Source organism: Paralichthys olivaceus, chromosome 15 (assembly GCF_024713975.1).
Source record: "Paralichthys olivaceus isolate ysfri-2021 chromosome 15, ASM2471397v2, whole genome shotgun sequence".
NCBI classification, from domain to species: domain Eukaryota; kingdom Metazoa; phylum Chordata; class Actinopteri; order Pleuronectiformes; family Paralichthyidae; genus Paralichthys; species Paralichthys olivaceus.
In genome coordinates this window covers 12,381,773-12,402,508 of record NC_091107.1, presented here as the reverse complement: position 1 = coordinate 12,402,508, position 20,736 = coordinate 12,381,773, and the positions used below count along the sequence as shown (strand labels likewise).

Genomic DNA, 20,736 nt, shown 5'->3' with positions numbered 1-20,736 from the left:
GAAAATGCAAATCAAAGGTTTATTGAACTGAAGCTGCAGGAAGAGCAGATATAGAAGAGTCGTTCCTTTTTCAAAATCCAAGAGGAGTCTATTTGAATTAATTTAAGAATAAAGCCCATCATCAAATACATCATCATACATCAAACGTGCATTTGATGTATACTCTATGAGGTGTGCCGAGGTGCGTGTTGATAGGACGAGCTGCGTGGGATGCCCAACTTATTAAGTAACCAAGGACAACACAAGGTTACAGCCGCCCAGCCTCCCCCTTGTTGTCCAGATAGGGCGGCTTTCATCATGTTGAGCAACCCTCAAGCACGTCAGCTGATTAATGCAACTCTTTCATTCTCGACAGCTCTCACTGAGATATCGAGATATCCGCTGCCTCGAAAGATGCGCTCATCCCAGAGATTCTGACTGAACAAGTCACTGGTCATAAATCATCCCATCCAACTCCTCATACACACAATCCTCATGGTGATAGGAAATAAAATAATCAACTGTTTTTACTGGGAAGACTTTCAAATTAGAATCGTTTGTTGCGACTGTTTTAGGTAAAAAGGCTTTAACTGTAGAAATGGAAGCCTTTTTCCATTGTTAATGTTTATGTTTATTTATTTGAAAGAAGCGGTGGTTAGTATTGCTGCCTCACAGCAAGGTTCCTAGTTTGAGTGCAGGTTCGGCCTTTCTTCCTGTGTGGAGTCTGCATGTTCTCCTTGTGTCTGTTTTCTCCGGGTGCTCCGGCTTCCTTACACAGTCTACACTTGCAGATTTGGGGTTAGGATAGTTGCTAAATTGTGAGAGTAGAAAAGTTAACAGTGTGAATGGTTGTTTTCTTTATGTTTAACACATAAACACAAGTAGAAACTCAAAATCAGTAGAATACATATCTCCGCCAAGGCCCAATAACAGCCCTCTTATGAAACCACATTTAAATTCACTACATCTGGATTTTAATTTGGGTTGGTCATAAATATCAGTCCCCTAAATATTTTCTATCAAGATCAATGATTTATTATCTGGGAAATCAACAAAAATAATTTAAAAAAACAACCTGTGGAAATACTAAAGAAAGTGATTGTTCTAGATCCGCACCAAATTTTTATATGGTGTTCCTTGGTTCATGTGCAATCCTTCCAACAAGTTATGTGGAAAAGTTTTGGTTGCTTTTGTGTCATCTTGCTTACAGACAAAGAAACCAACAAACAAACGGATAGGGGTGAAAACATAACTTAACAAAACAGAAGAACACACACAGACAATCTGCATAGATAATGTGTAATAAATCACTGACAAACTGTTTTGACACATGAAAACTTAAATAAAGGCTTCTAGCACATGGAAGGCACAGAAGTATAAGTCATTGGAAAAAATAAAATAAAGACATGTATCCAGCAAAAAGACAAAAAAACATGACCAGGATTATTGTGTGTACTTGTGTCAGCTCTGTAAATGTGTCTGCATGTTGTAGCCAGACAGTGATCTGCAACTACACTGCTTCATTAAGCTGGTGTCCAGCACATGTAGACGAGGATCAAGGAGTGAAATCTCCCTTTGATTGTTCAGTTTATTTCTGATCATAATTCCAGCAGACAAATGTCCAGTCCGGAGTGTTATGCACTCAACCCTCCTCTGTTCTATTTTGATTGAACAAAAGAGAACAGAATACACACACACATACACACACACACACGCCCCATCCTCCTCCACTGCTTGAGTAATGGCCTGCGTCGACTTCTTGTCACTATGAGAGGTGGTGCTGCATGGGTCGCCTCTGTCCTCCTGTTTCCATGCGTGTCCTTTCAACCGACTCTGCAATCCCAGCTGATATCTCTATCGACCGTGATTTAGCTGATACAGATGCAGTCCCTCTTCCTCTCTCTCCGCTGCTCCCCTGCAATCTCTCTCCTCTCTCTTTTATTTCGCTCCACCTCCTCCACACCTCCACTTTGTCTCCCCATTTATAATAACGTGCTCATCCTATCAAGTGTCAATACATCCAGATTCATCTTCCCATTTCCACCCCACCCAAAAACACAGAAACTGTCAGAATACCTCTGAACTCATATCACTCATAGCAGAGGAATAAGTTCTGCATGGTTAAGCAGCATGAGAGCAGAGAGCTGCTGAGCTCTATGATGGGGGGGGGGGGGGGGGGACTTGTATACTGATATAAGGTGAACACATCAGGCGGAAGGATTAGAGAAAATTGATTTGGAGTGTTAAAACAGCAATGGTATTGGAGTGCAAAGCTTGGAAAAGAGAAGCTTTAGATTGAATTTTGATGCAAGCTCTTGATATCCTCAAAATGGATTACACACCACAGCCTGTATAGCATTCCTCACCCTGAGGTAGTGAGCTGTATGATATCAATTTGACAGATGTTTGTGTTTCTGCCATTCATGCCTATATTGTAGCTTGTTATGTTAAAGTAGCACGTCCATACCAATAACCTCTCATGTTGATTCTGTAACAGCTCTGACAGCTCACCTAAATCAGGCTCCTCCTCTGCAGTATGATTCCTGCGTGTTACTACCAGGACCCTGCAAGCCCGTGTGCTGTGAATCCGTAGCATGTATTTATTCAGACAGCCCATTTTCTTGCCTCGCCGTTCCCCCTGCGTTCCTGCTCCGTGGCTGCCTGTTTTCTCTTTTTTTCGCCGTCTCTTCCTGTCTTCCCCCTTCCTCCCTCCCTCCTGCGATCGCTCAAACACCCCCCACCACCCCTCTACCCCCACACTCATTTGCTCAGACTCTCTCTCTCTCTCTTTTAGACGCACACACACAAGCGCGCGCACACAAACACTGTAGGCGCATGCTGTGCATCGCTGGATCAGAGCCTCTGACTACAGTATGCCTTTATAGAAGACCTCCTTTATCTGGCCTTCATTAGACCACACCTCCAAGCCAAGGTTATTTTTTTTGTGCTGGGATCCACCACTGTTCTGGAATTTCATCCATCCGGGATTGATAATGTAGCAGTAGTCCTTTTTTTTATTAGCATAATTTTTTTCTGCTGCAGCAGTCCAAGGCAACATCTCGGTCTCTGGCACATCTGAGGAGAATCACCTGCCCTCCTCAAGAGACACATGCAGCTGTCACGTTCACCGCGCTCAGTCTGAGGCGGCACAGCAGATCTGGAAGAGAGGATACAGGAGAGGATAAAGGGAAGAAAAAAAGGAGCAGCGGTGAGGGGGATGCAGCAGTAGTCTTTTACTGCATGAGACTGAGCAGGTGGAGCGGTGAGGGAAGGATCATTTGAAATAGAAAGACTCGTGTCACGGCTGCAGTGTGGTGGGATCTCTGCCTTCACCAGAGGTTACTGTTGGCTGGATTTGCTGCGTCTGTGAGAGAGTGAATGAGGAGCTGCTGAGAAATTATTTATTTATTTTCTGGATTTTCTCCTTTACCGCGCTGCTGCAGATACTGCTCCCTCTCTCTCTCTTTTTCTCTCTCTATTTCTCTCTCTTCTCCCCCCACCTCCCTATCTCCATTCTCTTCCCTTACCCTGGCTAAAGGGGAACAAAAGCGCAGCTTCCTGCATCACCCTTCATCGCTGAAAATCTTCCCTCGTGCGTATTTTTATCTCCTTGTCCTTTTTGCTTAATGAAATGATCCAGTTTCCCACAGCGTGTGATGATGTCTTCTGCTGTTGCGGTGGAGCGGCACTCTTCTTCTTAGTGGGCAGGCTCAGCTGTCCTCAAGCTCTACCTGTGGGCGATGGAGACTCTTATCAGAATTCTTGTCACATGAAGCCCCGTCCTGCTACTTTTCACGCCTGAATATCATGGTCGAGCAACATGCCGGTTTGAAATTAGTGGTGGATTCGTCTCCGTTCTTGGTCTGGATGTGTATCTTTCCTGCGTTTTTGGAAACACTCGGCTCACTTTCTGAAGAATGTGATCGGGAATGGTTTTCATCAGTTTTTAACACTGGCTTTTCTGTGCAGTAGTCATTTCGTCATGGCAAAACGTTGAGACTAGATAAACTGGTGGCTGTTTAGCTTCATCTTGAAAATCCATTTTTGCTTATTTTTTTCACACAAATTTTAATGGATATTTCTGCAGCATCGTCAACCAAACCAGAGGGATTATGAAAGAAATGGGCCCAGATTATCTCTGAGATGCCCCGTGGTCTGCACGTTGAGCTATCACAGGCCAAAGCTTGGCCAAGTTGTCTGTCCTGGGCCAACGTGGATCTAATATACATGGGTAGACTCTTTGCAGCCGCCCCTGTGCTCGGACAGCCGTGGAGCTGGTCACACTTTAGCATAGGCATGGGCCTAAGTTATTGTTCCAGACTAGTACTCTGGTTTGCATTGCTCACTCTCCTCCCCATACAGACTGGAACAGCACGTGTGTCTTCTAGTCTCAGCACCACGCACCATGTCCACCATTTCCACAATAAGCACGGCACCGTTCCTATTGCCATCAACAGGATGCCTTTTCTTACCAGAGGAGGACATGGTAAGACTTTTCCCTCATCCTCAACTTCTGTTTACTGCCTCATTAAATGCATCATTGTCAATGTCAAGGGTCAAGAATATGTTGGCATTTTAGAGATAGATAGGGTTTACTTTGGTGGCACCGTTAGGGGTCTGGAGTGGCTGGATAGATCCTTCACCGACAGAGATGTGCTGCAGCCTCAGTGCATCATTAATCCCTTTATCACTCCATCTGTATCAGTAGTGGTTGGCCCTTTCCCCATGTTTCTTTTCAAGGTGCTACATCATCAATGGTGTGATGAATCATTGTTGCAAATCTCTTTATCTCTCTGTGCAAGGGTCTTGTTTGTTTAAGCAGCGTGATGCACTCATTTTAAGGGAGCTGATTTGTTTCAAAGCTGATTTTTACACTGTACTATATTTAGTGGCACATAAGAGCAGGCGCTAACTATCTAAAGAGAGAGAGACACTTCTCTTCATGGGTGCTGAGTATATAGGACAATTATCACAGAATTTTCTCAATAAACTGTTGCCCATTCTTCAGCTTTGTAAGACGGATATTCCTTGTGTTCAGTTGAGGGATATAAGGTATTTACAGTCGACAGTCGAAGTTAAATTAGGTACGCTACCTAAATTCTTTCCTTCATAGCACAGACACCAGATCTCTTACATATCGCAATTTGAAATTTTGGACCTAAGACTCACTTTTATGCCCTATAAAAAGGGGCCCAATGGATTTGTAGTGTCTTCTCCAGTGCAGCAGTTTTGTCAGTTGCAAAGGGGCTAAAATGTGATGAATTACTGCTGCGCTATTAAAGCCATATCATTCTGGACCAGGCATTTTTACAGGCACAGCAAAGCCTGTGATCAAACAGGCCCATAAAAAAGAAAACACTTCAAAGAAGCCACTGATACATTTCCAATAACCTCCATTGTAGATGTTGTACTGTAGGTTGTTCTGGATTATGTGCTTCCGAGCAGGAAATCTAATTTACTGCAACATAACAATATGAACAGTACTTATGCTTTACAAGTCATGTCTCCAATGCAGAGTGAAGAGTGCATACAGATGAACATTGATTGGCATAATGTTTACTATAGTACTGTGTTATGTAACTGTTATCACAGAAGCATGAAAGCATTTGAAAAAATAAAACTTAAAATTCCTTAATGGTCGCAAATGCAACAATCATATCAGCTGAACTATGATCATTTTTGGATTCTTACATTAATCTAACAGATACGTGTGTGTTTGTGTCAAGGCTAGTCAAAGACTTCTAGAGGTCCCTGGGCTATGGCTATTTATAGGCTACCTACCCTGCTGCAATGCCTCACACTCCTCATCCTAAACACAGGTTATATTACATGTATTGTCTCAGTGCACTGGTTACAGTATGTGACAAGCTCTTACATGCAGCCTTATGGGTTTAAATAAATCACGATGATGTGAATATGACTATGAAGAGTCATTCAGGGCATAAAAAATACAAAGTGAAATAATAGGGTTAGATGGCATTAAATTAGTAATAAATCAGAGGATAATTTTTTTGGTCCTGCCACATTAAAATGATTCAAACTATATCAGTAGCAGTTTTGAATATTGATTAATTCTGATTTTAAAGTATTTTTTTGCCTAGATGTCATTTTCTGATTTGCTATTTTACAAAAAAGTGTAGTACAATTAAAAATGTAGGGACCTTAAAATGTCCACCTTACCACCATCAGTAAATATTACTCTGCCTTCATGTACAAGTCACTGCTGATGGCTCAGTAGCCATAGATGAGAATTTAATATACTTTGAATTATATTCAACATAATGATATTTGACACATTATGACTTAATCACTTAATAAAATATCTGATTTAAATCGTTGAAACTCCATATTCACAACAAGCCATCTCGTGAAAAAGCATCTTCCTCATTTGTTTGACAGTTTGATTGAAACATAGCTACAGTAAAAACATACATCAAGATAATTAATTCAGAACATTACATTGATGCATTGGTGTAATTTCAAAGCATGCATTTTATTTTCTACCCTTTCGGTTTAGTCCTCAGATGAAGTCTTTAAAAAACAGAACCAGCAACTTGAACTCAGTGTTGCTTTGTGTTTTTAGTTATTATGGATCTATAAACTTCAGGCATGGCATCTAAACAATAGATTATTTCACCAGGTGGCAAACAGAAACATGCAAGATATTAAAATCACATAATTGGGAATGTTGACTTCTCAAACTTGTGACATATGTAACTAATATTCCAACGTTTTATATTCTAGATTTTATGTAGCCATCCTGAACTAGTTGCGGCCATGCATATTAAATACAATGCTGTTTCAAAGCATTTTCTTGTTCAACCCCCTATGACCAATGCAGTAGTGAGCTTGTTTGCTAATGTTATGACAATCAGTGCCAAAAACCTTGTATGCTCTCAAATGGAATGCTAGAAAAAATTGCACTGTGGCCGACCCCCTCATCATGCTCCTGACACACTCTGGGAAAAAAAAATCTGCCGCGCTCCATCCTCCAGGGCCCCCATGTTGGTGTAAGAACTGTCTGGTTGTTGCGATGCAAAGAGCAGCTAATGCTTCCAGAGAGATGTCTCAAGTGGGGAAAATTGTTTACTGAGCTTCTTTCAGTGATGATATTGTCGAGCAACATGCAGTATTTAAAGCGGGACGCAAACAGAAAGCACGTGTGTTATCGTGTGTCACTGCAGTCAGAGGAAACAAAGTGTTTATAATTTTCCTGCACGAGTGACAGAAAGAGAAAGCGACGGAACAGGGGCATCAGAGGGTCTATCGGAGAAAGCTCAATTTCCTCCAGGTCACATATTACATTACCCTCAAGGATGATAGTGAGGCAGGCCTTCATTCACTAACACCGCATGTTCTGTCATACACACACACCATCTTCCACTGCACAGTATGTTTTGCCCAAATGCTGCTTGTGAATTCTAATGCTATTTTAATGATTATATCATTATTATTATTATCATCATCTTCGTCATTACTGTTTGTTTTGTTGAGGGTGAAACAATTGGACGAGGCGGAGGATGACATGTAAGAACAGAAACCAGAGACCAAGGTTAACGCTGCTCTGCTCCAGATCTGCAGCAAAGCAGAATAAACACAAGCATGGAAACTGAACTGAGGAGCAGAAAGCTTTCGCTGCAATGGATAAACCAAGTCATAAAAGAAATGCAAGGGCTAAATTCTCTGCAAAATAGTCATATCACATATATTTATGTGTGTATAATTGAATTGCTCTGTACTCTCAATGCAATTGCAGAGGTATTAAATGTTTTTCTAAAATACATAGTGGCCCGAATTAGATGCTGAAGTGTTAAAAAACCAGGAAGTGTTGTGATGACTGCATCTGAAAATTGCTTTTAAAACAACCAGCAAATATAGGAAATAGAAAAAGAGCATCGCCAATCACCCAACATGCCCAGCAGTGGTCTGAATTTTCCATTTGTTTTGTGAGTGTTTTTTTCTCTAACCCATTAAGCAGCATAGCCTTGAGTGTGGTTGCAGATGTAAATGGGGGATGAGAGACCAGCATAGTCTTGTAAACCTGCACATATGCAAAATGCTAACAAGCACGAATACTGTTATTGAATGCAGTAACAATAAGAGTGATGGACAGATTCAAGGTTTTTGTATAAAGAATACATACACTCAAGCAGTGCAGGCATTAATGGTAGTCTATTCAAAGAATTACAGACATGTTAGAGAGAGAACCAGAGATTGTGGAGAACTACCAATGGAAACTAGCAGTATGACATATTACTGCAGGAATGCACTAAATGCCTATTGCAGAAAAATCACCATTCATTTAACAATTATAATTTAGTTTGATTTTATTAAAATCTTGTCTAGAACTTTAAATGCAATAAACATTCAGTATACAACTTACAGATCTCATGTGGCAATATAGGAAAACCCTGGATAATTTATGAAAACTAAAGGCCACAATTACAATCTCCAGGAAATCTTTGGGTGTATCCATTACAAATGCTTGTGCAATTATTAGAAGTGTCTTTTGCAGTAGAGTGATACAGGTATAATTGTAATTTTGTTGGCCACCCAGAAGTTAGCATCAACTCCCTTGATAAAAAAAGGGGTTTTCCATTGGCTTTTAATTTACTGCAGAAATCAGATCTGTGACAAAGGTTTATGAAACATACATGTTGGGGTAAGGTGATCCTTTAGGGCCTTAAACAATCACCAGAGGTAAAAAGCTTACCTCAGGCTCTAAATGATCTAAACCATGTTTGCAAGACTTCAGCGTCACCCATACTACGCTACTGAGATAGTTGGTCTGCAAGCGTGTGAGTACAAACACTGGCTGTAAAGACAGACTAGTGAGTAGATTGGATTTCGTGTTCAGCTTGATGATGTTTAATGTTCCTGACAACCTCAGTGGTTTCATTGAGCCACTTGCTCGCAACCGCCTCTTTAAAAACATGTAAAAGCCTAAAAACTCTGTATTAACTGATATGCTGTATGTTGTAGAATATAACATGAACAAATCTTGTCGACCGCAGTTCTTATTTCAGGACTCTGACCAAAATCCCCACTGTAAAAAACCATCAACTTCAGGATGAGGGAACCAGAAGTGTGAATATGCTCACTTATTTCCAAGTTGTAGGACTGTATGCCTGCAGCGTTCTGATGGAGATGAAGCATTAATGCAATATTTCAGAAACGCATCTGAGTCGAAACAGTTTCCCCATGACCAAACTCATCTGGAAATTGAATGGGAGAAAACCTTAACATTATTACAGACGGGGAAGGTGGTTCGAGGAGCTGGGAGCTGCATTCAATTTTGGAACCGACAGACTAGATACATGTTGCTGATAGGTGCAGAAACAGCAATTCAACCATTATATAGCTGACGTCTACGTGTGCCAGCTGCAGTATTTTTTCATTTGATATTCAATATGGCTCTTAATTCATCAAATGTAATTGATTTAATTTGGGGGTATGTGTTCACCGGGCTAAGTATGTGATGCCACTTTCTAACTTGAACACCATATTTTAACCCGAACACCATATGTCCTCTCTGTCAGGATTTACTATTCATTTTCATCATTTCACTGAGCCGTATTTAATAGACCGTGGGAGACGTGTGCCTCAGACAACATAAGTCAGAAGGCAAATTCAAAACTTAATATCTCTCCATAACTCTCCATTTCTGCAAAGCTGCAAAGATTACGTTCTGTATCAATCACCTTAGTTTTCTTAAAGTGCCCCTAAGAACTGTACACAGCACATCAGGCTATACTGTGATGCACTCAAACAATTTTTTCCTTTTACTGGAAGCTGGCAGGGCATCCAGAAAACTGAATATCCTCGTCCATATACAGCCAACCTGTGGGCGCACATACTCTATACCCTGCCAGTGGGACTCGTAATCTCCACAAATGGTCGAAATGGCGAGCGTGATTAAGTCACCTTTACACCACTTATTTATAATGTAGCAGCCGATAACAGCTGCCATTCGTATAATTCACGATTATTGTTCAGCCTCTTAAAAGTCATGATTGGTAATATAATGCAAGGTAAAAGTGGCTCCATGTAGCTTGGGGCTGCAGGAATTTTCCACTTTCCTCCTACAGCAAGCTCAGGAAATGTGTTCTTCCACACAACTTTTCACATCTAAGCTGTTGCGATGCAAATTTTCACCAGCGTCTCAGTGTATTTGCAAGTCCTATGAGCAGCTGGCTGAGAGCACAAATGAAGGACAGGAAGTTTGAGTGGGTTACATGCATCTTGGTGCAAACAAACAATCCATGCTGTTTATACTATTAGTTGTGCAGGGATATATTAAGACACGACAACCAATCAACCAAACCAAGAGCATCACTGACACAATTATATCACCTGTGAAAAGCAGATGAATGTGTAATATCACTTAACAACCAAAAAGGCCTCGCAATTAAGCGTTTGCAGTGAATATGCGATCATACCACCAATATAATATTCATAAATAATACGAATTTTACAATGCCTGTGTACAGTGTAACTAATTATCAAGGCTCCTTACTAATAATGATGTGATATACAGCACACATCTTGCAGTTCTCCAGGGGAGGCCTATTATTCATGCACAGATGCATTGAACAGCCATGAGAGAAGAGCTGAGCGCTCCCACAAGATAGACGGCAGAGATGGAGCTGAGCTGCTCCAAGAGAACAGGGATGTTTATAGTAATAATTATAGCAAGACTGATTTAGTGCCTGCTTTATTTGATGCCGATCCACCACCACACACAGAACAGAGGAAACGGAATAAGACAGAACAGGGAGGCAGAAAGGTATAATGGCATGCTTTAACGTTACTGTATGACTAATGCAGGAGTTACTGCTGTCTCCAGACAGCTGCGTCTATGTTTTCTTGCAAGTGCATCAGTATTCCATATTTCATGATGCACATCACAGCAGTCCACGTTACCCCTGAAGTCAGTGTTCCCTTTTCCGCGAGCATGAAGGTTCGCATGACATACATTTCGTCATAGGTGGGTGTACGTGAGGCTCTTGTGAGAATGCCTGTGTTCAACAATTGGTTGTGTCTGACTGCATGTGTTGGTGCATCAGAAAAATGGACTCTATTTGAAGAGAGGCCATGTGAGGAGGTCTGACTCTCACCTCACCTCAGCAATTCAGACAAAGAAACAGCAACGAAGCAGCTATTCTTCTGTTGGTGTGGATGTTGCCATTTTGATTTGATTCATAGTGCACATGGGACATACAGACGCTGATCTACTGTAGATGTTCTTTGATGTCCTTATTTAATGTTATATAAAACAACGTTCATTCTAAAAGTTCTACGTTCAACTTGTCATTTATTATTTATTTACAAGTCTGCCAAAAAAATAAAAAGTTGTCAATGTTATTAAAATCAAACTTATTATTTAGGTTGTTAAATTTCCATTGCACAGTGTTTTAATTCTCACATGACAATCTCTGTATTCATGCAACCTAACATGATCACTCACAAGTCAGTGGAATCAACAGGGGAATCTTTCACATCAGTTTTTATCCATCTTTCCATTAGCTGATGTTTTAACAAGGGATTCTCGTATTTCACGTGTAAAATAACTTCAAATCACGTGTCTTACACGAGTTTTACACATGTATGTTTCATGTGTTTTAAAATCGCATTCTGTTTGTAAGCTGTGTATTTGTACTCTGTACATCGCTGAATGTAATGTTTGCAATGCTCCGCTAAGACCGGAAAGTGGGTACAAAAAGTTCATTAGGTTTGAGTCTCCTGAGTACATTTTAAATTGGTGTTCAAGGATATATTGCACAGTGAAACTTGGATAAATAAGACCTGCGGTGAAACTTGGTCTCAGACTATATTGATTAACCACAGCATGGTTTACGTGCTTGTTTGTTTGGTTTTACAAGAACAAACAAGCTATAAGCTATATAGGCCATAAATAATGAAGTGTTTTAGGGTATAATGAAATGCGGGGAGCAGCCCTTCAGCAAAGACGACCAGAGTGTGAAGTTTGAATTTAGGTCGCTGCAGTTGGAGGTGTTTAACAACTGTAAGGTGCTATTTTAGAAATGCATACAATATATACATACACAATCAGTGGTATTTTTTGCTGGGCTGGTATAAAATAAAAATAAGGCTTTTCCTTGTCAAATAAACAAACAATTTCAAACAATATTTCAGCTTTCAAGTTAAGATGTCAGCTGCCATTTCAAGTAAAGTTTACTCACATTTTTAAGGCAGCAATCGCACTGAAGTTTTCAAAATTAAGTGTTTTGACATCCCCTCATGAGAGAGAGAGTAAAGAGTCTGTTCTTCATTTGATTCGACTTCAACTTACAACTGAAACTGCTGAGGCTAATTTGTAAGAGAGTCATTACAAAGACAAAAGGCAACACTGGCTTTACTCATTAACTGTCTTCATAGGAACTAATTTCAAAACAAAATATTTTTTCATAAACATTAAAAGAAACAACCACGATCCTTCACAGGAAGTTTACATCATGTCTGTTGTGCTCAAACTACAAGGGAGAAAAGTCTCTGATGAGATTGCTGGGAAGTCAGTTAATATGCTAGATTTCTTTCTTTCAAAACTTCATCTATTGAGAAGAGTGAACTTATTCATTGAGCTCATCATTTCAAGTCAAAGATCTTAGGAACAACTTGTGCCTCTAAGCTCAGCCATGGTCTGAAATTAAAAAATAGACATTTTAAATTGAATTAATGGGAAATTAAGAAAATTTGCATATTCCCATGAAATTAAAAGAAAGTCTTCCCAGTTTCAATCCTGTGTCCTTGTGGTAATTTAACTCTTGATATAGGCCAAATGTGTGAAAAAAAATAATAACTTATATCAATATCTTTTCTCTTTCATGACTCACCCTGCACTTACTAATTTTGCATCCAGTGCATTCTCATGCGGAACTTATAGTGCCCTGACCTCCGTTTCACTGGGTCTGTAAGCTAACACAAAAAGATTAGTTCCCTCCACCAAATTCCTGTATGCTGATTTTTTCTTACATTGAACTGGTCCACACTATAATATCGTCAAACAGAGAGAAAAGTGATTTCATTTAGCAGAAACGAGGGCAGATAAGAGGCCAAATGCAGATAACGCTTGCTGAAAGGATGAATCCAATAAACCCACTCACTGAGGCTCCTTGAGGTAACTAATGTCACAGAGTCACATTTGAATGCAAATCCCAGACATTAAGATTACTTCAGGAAGGGGAAAAAAATTGGTTTGAAACAAACCTGCCCTTTTAATTAAATTCAAAGTCGGGGCAAGGTGGTTTCAACTCGTCGCAGTGAGTGTTCAGTGATAAGAAAGCACCCGAGCAGCAGCGAGCTCCTGTCAATATCATGGGAGCACCCATTATACCAAGCAGGGGAGTACTCAAGTCTTGGTGCGTGGTTGAAATTGAGGCTACAATTTTGTTCAAGTGCTCCTCTCCTTCACTTGAGTGATTTGAGCTCTGAAAAAGACAAGTTGTAAAAGCAACAATCTGGTTTCAGGCGTTAAAAGGAGCCCAGAATAGCATGTTTGTGCTGAACTATCAAAGATAACTGTCAACGTTCTCTCCCTATTTGCAGTCAACACCTGCAGTCCTAAGTGTTCGAAAAGAACGGCGTCCCTCTGAGAAAGCTTAGATTTAAACTTTTCATTTGCTCGCATTATACAAAATTGAATTACATTTCAGATTTAACTGTCGTCACAAATTAGAAGGGGTTTTTTCTAAGTATATTTAATTAACTGTCTGAGCTGTCTGAGAGGCTTGGAATAAATCACATCGTATCATGAAGAAGTGTCTGATTTACCCGCTAATCAGCAAATAGATTTTAGCCTGCATGGATTTTCTCAGGTATCTCAGTAATTCCAGCAAGACTTGTAAATTATAAATCAACACCAATATGCCTCATTCATCTGAAGCATGCTCTCTGAGTGCAGATGAATAACTTCCATGAAAAGTTTAACCAGACACTATTGATTTGCAGTGCATCTGATACATATGAGAAGGAATTTTTATCAGATTTAAATCAATGTCTTTTTAACAGTCCCTTTATATTGTTTCATATTGAATTGAAAAGGACAGTGAAGGCTATCTCTATTATGCATGCGGTATGAATATCAGAGGGTCTGCAAACCTGCAAGAAATATTAAAATTGCAAAATGGAATACCCAGACAAGCACACAAATGTATGAGTGGCTTTGAAGCCTAAAGCAAGTCTTTGGAACCTGAACAAATGTTAATTATAAAAGTCTAAAATAGATTGATAAGTTCTGCAATCACTGTAGACTTATGTGAAATAGACGGCAAATGATGATCCTGGATTATGTTTTGTTTCAATAAGATAAGATAAATAGACTTTAATAATGCTTAATGAAATTATTGTGCCAGCTTGCTCCAAGATTAGCAGAACAATATGCAATAGAGAACAATAAAATGAAAGAGTATTAATTATAAAATATATATGGAAAATAAAAACATGAAGTGGATACAGAGTAAATGCAGAACCAGTGCCAATAGAAATAGCCATATAAATGAAAATAAGTTTTATGAAACATTAAACTAATACAAAATTGGCAATACAAATGATAATTACAATGAAAGTAATACTGCACGTGAATAGTTGGTTATAGATATTGTGGAATCATTGCATTGAAAACCTTTTCACCTCACTTTTGAATGTCGGTATTGTCGGACTCATCCTCAGGATTTGCAGTGGGAACGTGAAAATAAAAGCTACAACCTGTCAACGTGAATATTCATCTCATTCTGTAAATTATACTGTGTTTAAGAATGAGGCAAACCTCTTGAATATATATTTCCTCCTTCCCTCAAGATAGTGTGAGTCCACTGTGAGTTGATGAGAGGAGCAATGAAAACCTCATCTCATGTTATACTTATAACAAGTGACTTTAGAATACTTGTCCTTGAAGGCGTCAATATCTCCAAATGAACACTGCATAATCATTTTAACTGCAAAAGCATAGACTAACATGGGATTTAATCAGAGAGCAATGCTGCTAATACTATTGATACGTCCTACTAACAGATAAACCTGTCACTCTTTAATGCCTCGGACAAATCCTCATGTTTCTCTTTCTGTCTCTGTTCTCAGCTGGGACCACGTATATCTTTGGGAAAGGGGGCGCTCTCATCACTTTCACCTGGGCTCCCAATGAGCGGCCGAGCACCCGAGCCGACCGGTTGGCTGTGGGCTTCAGCTCCCAGCAGAAGGACGCCATCTTAGTGCGAGTGGAGAGCACCCATGGGCTCGGAGACTATCTTCAGCTGCATATAGTAAGGATGGGAAGCAGAGTCTGAGGCTTTAAGATTAAAAGCAACACCCGGAGATAGGTGGGGCATCACGGAACAGTTTGGAACAGGAAAAAAAAAACACAAAGAAGGTTAAAAATGTCATTCATGTGATTTATAAGACAATCAGGTGGATATTTCTGCACTTTCTATTTCTCTTTTCAAAATCATACATTTCCAAAATTTGGGGTAAATACACAATAATCTGTTACTGATTTACAGATCATTTTATCATATATTTTAGTTTCTTTCATGTGCATTAACAAAACAACAGACTTATACCAACTGCATCCACAAGCTTCAATTCAACCTTCTCTGAAGGATGAGGCACACATTGTCCTTAATAGCATTTACATTTATTTGCATTGGCTAAGAAAGTAGCATTCATTGTCTTTTTTTATTGGAATCTGTAGCATGTTACTTTGTGAATAAAGACTAGTTCATAGTTAACATCAGGACAACTGAAACTGTGGAAATGAGTCCACGCTCTCTGCAAACACAGAAAGAAGCTGCAACAAGCACTGGAACATTTAAGTGGATTAAAAATGAGCACATCATCAAATAAGACATACGCTTCTTCACTTGATATTAATGTGGCTCTGTAGCAGACAATCATGAAAGTATTTCTGGGAGCAATTAAGTAGACGTTGTATAACCTGAGAAAGGGGAGAGAAAAATGCAACGCTGACAAAAAGTTGTTTTATCAGAAATGATGAGGATGTCACCGTCTCTTCCCTTGATATGTTGATGAAGGCACAAAAACTGATTTCACATGAGCAAAAGAAAAAGGCCATCTGGTTGACTACTGCTGCTACGATCTTTTATTAAATGAAGAGGAAAAGAAATAAATATGAATATACATCTAATGGTCTATTTTTAAATTCAGGTTTTTACAGCTTGTTTGCTGACTGATGCCATTTGAGTCCAAATAGGGAGATAACAGTAATAGATAAATAATGACCTGGAGAAGCAGCTACAATAGAGCAGAAGTCAGTGGAGTCACAGAGTGAGTGAGTGAGTGTGTGAGTGTGTGTGTGAGTGAGTGAGTGTGTGTGTGTGTGTGTGTGTGTGTGTGTGTGTGTGTGTGTGTGTGTGTGTGTGTGTGTGTGTGTGTGTGTGTGTGTGTGTGTGTTGGTGAGATAAAGTGACTCCTCAGCAGCTGCCAGCGACCGTCTTTTCTGGAGGGAAATCAGCCTTTTCAGCTTGAAGCCACAGGACAGATGTGGCACGATGAAAAGCTGAGGCGAGATCTGTCAAACGTCTGTGAGCAGTGTAATAATCAAAATCACACCTGTTGTCAAAGCCCGGGACCAGAATCAGAACTGGAGTGGGACTCTTACGCAGGACTCACACGTACGCATCAAATCACATTAATCAATTGATCAAACTTTCCTTTATAGCACCTTTAATACAGGTTAGTGCATTGTTTTACTATTGACTGATGTCTTAAGAATATTCATTGAGAACACAAGAATTAGAGTCACTTAATAGATTTAGTTTAAAAACAATAATTAGAATTATGTGAAAAATAATGATAAATAATAATGTGTTCATGCAAAAGAGGAGTCAGAGGCAGCTTATGAACCTGGTGTGTGTTTATCTGGTTGTGGATCTTATTTCCTATGTACTTTTACTTTTGCATTGTGTTGACAGCTAGCATGGGTATTTTGTATCTGTGTCTGTGCTTTGAGAGTTTACACTGTCTCCACATGTTGGCCACAAACATCTTCCCCCGGATGTTTTTCAGAACTGTCTCATGTAAATTGCATTTCCATTTTTAGTTTCCATTTAAGTGTGAAACTGACCTCGCCAGCTGTGGCCTGTTGCTAGTAAATGCATAGACTGCTGCTTGCGCACAGAGCAAGCTGAAAATATTCTTTTCTAGGATCTGCCAAGTCCTTGCACCCTGACAGATTGCTTAGTTTGACACCTTACTACTGCTCAGCGGAGGGGAATCAAAAGGAGTTCAGAGGGTGTTGAGGTTGTCTTTATTTTAAGCTTCATAATCACACCTTCTTGTTTTATAGGGACCATCTCTGCCAGTTCACATAATTTATTTATATCTGTCATTAATTACACATTTTACCTCATTCAGTGTCTAACACCTCCAATTCCACGGCCTAAAGTTTCGAAACCAGTAACGCACGCAAAACACTTATAAATACTACTGCCTCTACCAAGTTTGCGCCTGTTATCATTTGCGCAATTATGTTTAGTAGATCCCCCGCAAAACACCCGACAACCAAACGTGCAATCTGTTAAATTGCACACGCAATTTAGCACACTTTATTTGGGATCTTAGTAAATCAGGCCCTGAGATATTTTGAAGAAACAATCACAAAAAACTTGTTTGGTTATGTTCGACTGTGGATTGTCGTTGGTACAACTGCATAATATTTAAAGGGGATTTGTGGTTTCTCAAGAAGAGATTTGTTATCAGGACTTTGGATCCAGAAGAATGCCAGCTTATTTCCTAAAATAATTGTTTTTTTTCTTTATCCTCTCAGTATAATGACTTTTTTCTCACTAAATAACATCCTTTTTCTCAATAAATTAAGATTTATTTTGTGACATTAGGACTTTCTTTTGAATCACAACTTTATTCTCATGGTGTAACAAATTTCTTTTCAATTATGACTTTATTCTGCTGATATTATGACATTAGGGATTTGGGGGGGTTTAAGATGTGGTATCTTACAACAGAATTCACTTATTATTATCTTCCTAACATGAAGCTTTCTATTCAAAACTGGAATATGAAGGGGGTCAAAACTTTCAATGCATTTGTAATAATCTCGATTAACAGGTACAAATGAAGCATGCATAGTCAAATCCTGACAACTCCATACACGACTCCATACTGCATTAAAATGGTGACATGGCCAACTGAAACTGCACCGCTAACTGAGGATTGCGCGCACAAGCTTCAAAGACCAATTAGGCTCTACAAAAGAGACAAAGCATCACCAAACTCACCAGGGAGTATATTAAAGAGACTGATTCTACTTTCAAATGGTCATGTTTTTAATGAGTGACTAAAAGATAAAACAGGATTCATTGTGTAGAATGATTAGAAATGCGGAAGAGGCATCGCTGCACAGCCGAGATATAAACTACAGAGGACCGGATGAAGATGTAAAGTTTTGAACGTGGATCTCTACGGTTCCATGAGTCGATTTCTTATGCATTTACATAATGCATCAGTAGGGCAAAATTATATTCGGGATAGGAAAGTCTTTCTTCATAAATATTCTGCCTTTTTCTATGCAGGGAGGGTAATGCTTCACACAAAACTCATGAATGTGTATATTTCAGTGCACATTGAAAGGCAAAGCTCAAAATGACTTCTTGCTCTTCTTCTCTGTGAGTTTTCTCTAGAAATGTATCGATAAGTTTGGTACAAATCTGATGATGCATGTGCACTTTTGTCACTAAATGTTGCAGAGATCAAATTAATTTTATCTGGTTATTTTCATTTAGAACTCATTGATTATATGCTGAGTATGAAGAGGATGAGGAGGGGAGATACCTTGTCACTGCTATAGGAGGAGGGATAGTAAGTGTCAGAATATCTGAGGCTATTGATGCATACTCCCATCTGCCTCTGAGGAGACGGCTTCAGTAGAGTCTCAAGGTTTCTAATACAGAGACAGATGTGCTGACTCTCTTAACAGAATCAGATCGGTCCAATCTAAGCTCTACATGCATAAAAATGTATCAGGTGGCAGCAGAGCCTTATCACAGAGGAATCATCAGTTTCATAGTCCTCTTTTTTTTTCACCCCATCAAAGATAACTCCTTATAATAACACGTCCTTATAATAATCAATCCTTTGCCTCTCAGATGAATCGGAGTAGGCTGCAGCTGAGACAAGATCTGAGATCTAACTGTAAAAGCTCCAGCGAACAGGGAGTACTTAAAATGAAAAGCTCTCTTCGACAGAGCGGATGTCAACGTAGTAGGTGGGAGACTGCGCTGCCTTTCATGAGGTTATGCCTGACTGGCTATATATACAAACACGTGAGTGCTAAGCAGCCTCTTGCAGAGAAAACGTGGAAAGTGGAAAGGCCAACTTTTGTTTACTGAAACTAAGATGCAGGAGTGTTGCTGTGCCAGCTGTCACAAAGAGCTTTGGGGCTGTTCTGTAATTGCACTCAAAGACTCGAGTTAGCAAAATAGAAATGCTTGTGTCGGAGCCACACACAGCCGCTGGCTGACTCGTCTGGCCCCGGAGATGTTAATTGTTGTCCAGAGGACAACGACTGAATTTGACCTGAGGCCACACAACCCTGTAGTTACTTAATGAAGACTCATCACTTCTGCTTCTTGGGCGGCATGATTAAAATTTGGACAAGTTAATAGCTCTGCATGTACAGAATATAAGCAAACAAGGAATGTGACAGATATTTCTTACTCTGCGAACAAAATGGTGATAATATGGTGTCTTGACATAATTTTGTAAAATGTTGATTTCTACTAAACTAACACTGACTTTAATTAGCTCACAGGCTCCCAGTGAGTAGCTGTGAGTGGGTAGACATTTTTTCATAAAGGAGTTTAGTCTTTTTGACTTATGTGAATTTAATAATCAGCTGCAGTTTATGCATAATGAATCAGTCCTGGGTTCATGACAACTTTTAAGTGAATGGAGAATGATAAGAATCCAATGACCCTTTGACTGCTCTGACTGGAGGTTTCATAGTTTTACAGTGGAGGCTTTATAGAGCTCCTTTATAGAATAAAGTGAGTTGAAATTTGATTTGTCAAGCTTAATATTATATTATTAATGGGACGTTGAAGGTCTCTGAGGATACTTAACACTTCAGCACATAATGCTAATCATGTCAGCATTAATAAATGTTCAAATTTAAAAGGTTTCTGGAATGGTTTAACATGTGATTATAGGGAGTGAGAGCAAACTTGGAGACAGCTTTTACAGACAATGGCATTGGCCGACATCAAGCAGTCAAGAAAAGGTGTATTTCTTTCTACACATTAGAATTTCTGGTCTTTGAGACAATGCAATATTGGAGGTATGAGAAAGGGAACAATCATTACTGATATCAAATGGAGAATGACAAGGAGTACGCTCTGAAAGCGCAGACAGAAAATTCAAAACCAATACAAATCCAATGTGGAAGATATTTAGATTATATCTGAATGTCCAGTAAATAATAATATGCATGTTGTGTGCCATGCAGGACCAGCATTCTGCAGAATCTTTTTGCAATAAAACACCATAGCAGCCAATTTCTCTTTCAACCTTCTCTCTCCTCTCTCTGGTGTGATGTAGTGCAGCCAGCTGCTGGAGCCAAGGTAGTTTGATTTAAAACCCGCAGACTCTTGGTGCTCGATGGTTCACAGCTGAGAGACAAATGATACGAGGAGATACTACACAGCTTGAAAGTCATTAATGTTCTATAATGATAATGAAGTTCTGCCCGTATGTAGACAACATGCTCTT

General features: G+C 39.5%; 1 protein-coding gene across 20 annotated transcripts in view; it reads left to right on the top strand.

The window, feature by feature from the left end:
• Window positions 1-20,736, top strand: part of nrxn2a (neurexin 2a) — a 119,300-nt gene that overhangs the window by 87,793 nt on the left and 10,771 nt on the right. For 17 of the 20 annotated variants that reach the window (XM_069539896.1, XM_069539897.1, XM_069539895.1 and 14 more), the window contains one exon: window positions 15,076-15,257. In XM_069539896.1, coding sequence (XP_069395997.1) covers window positions 15,076-15,257 — 182 coding nt within the window. Of the gene's footprint in view, window positions 1-2,762; window positions 4,466-15,075; window positions 15,258-20,736 lie in introns of those variants that run through there. The other 3 variants (XM_069539900.1, XM_069539899.1, XM_020086159.2) reach the window with 3 other exon arrangements.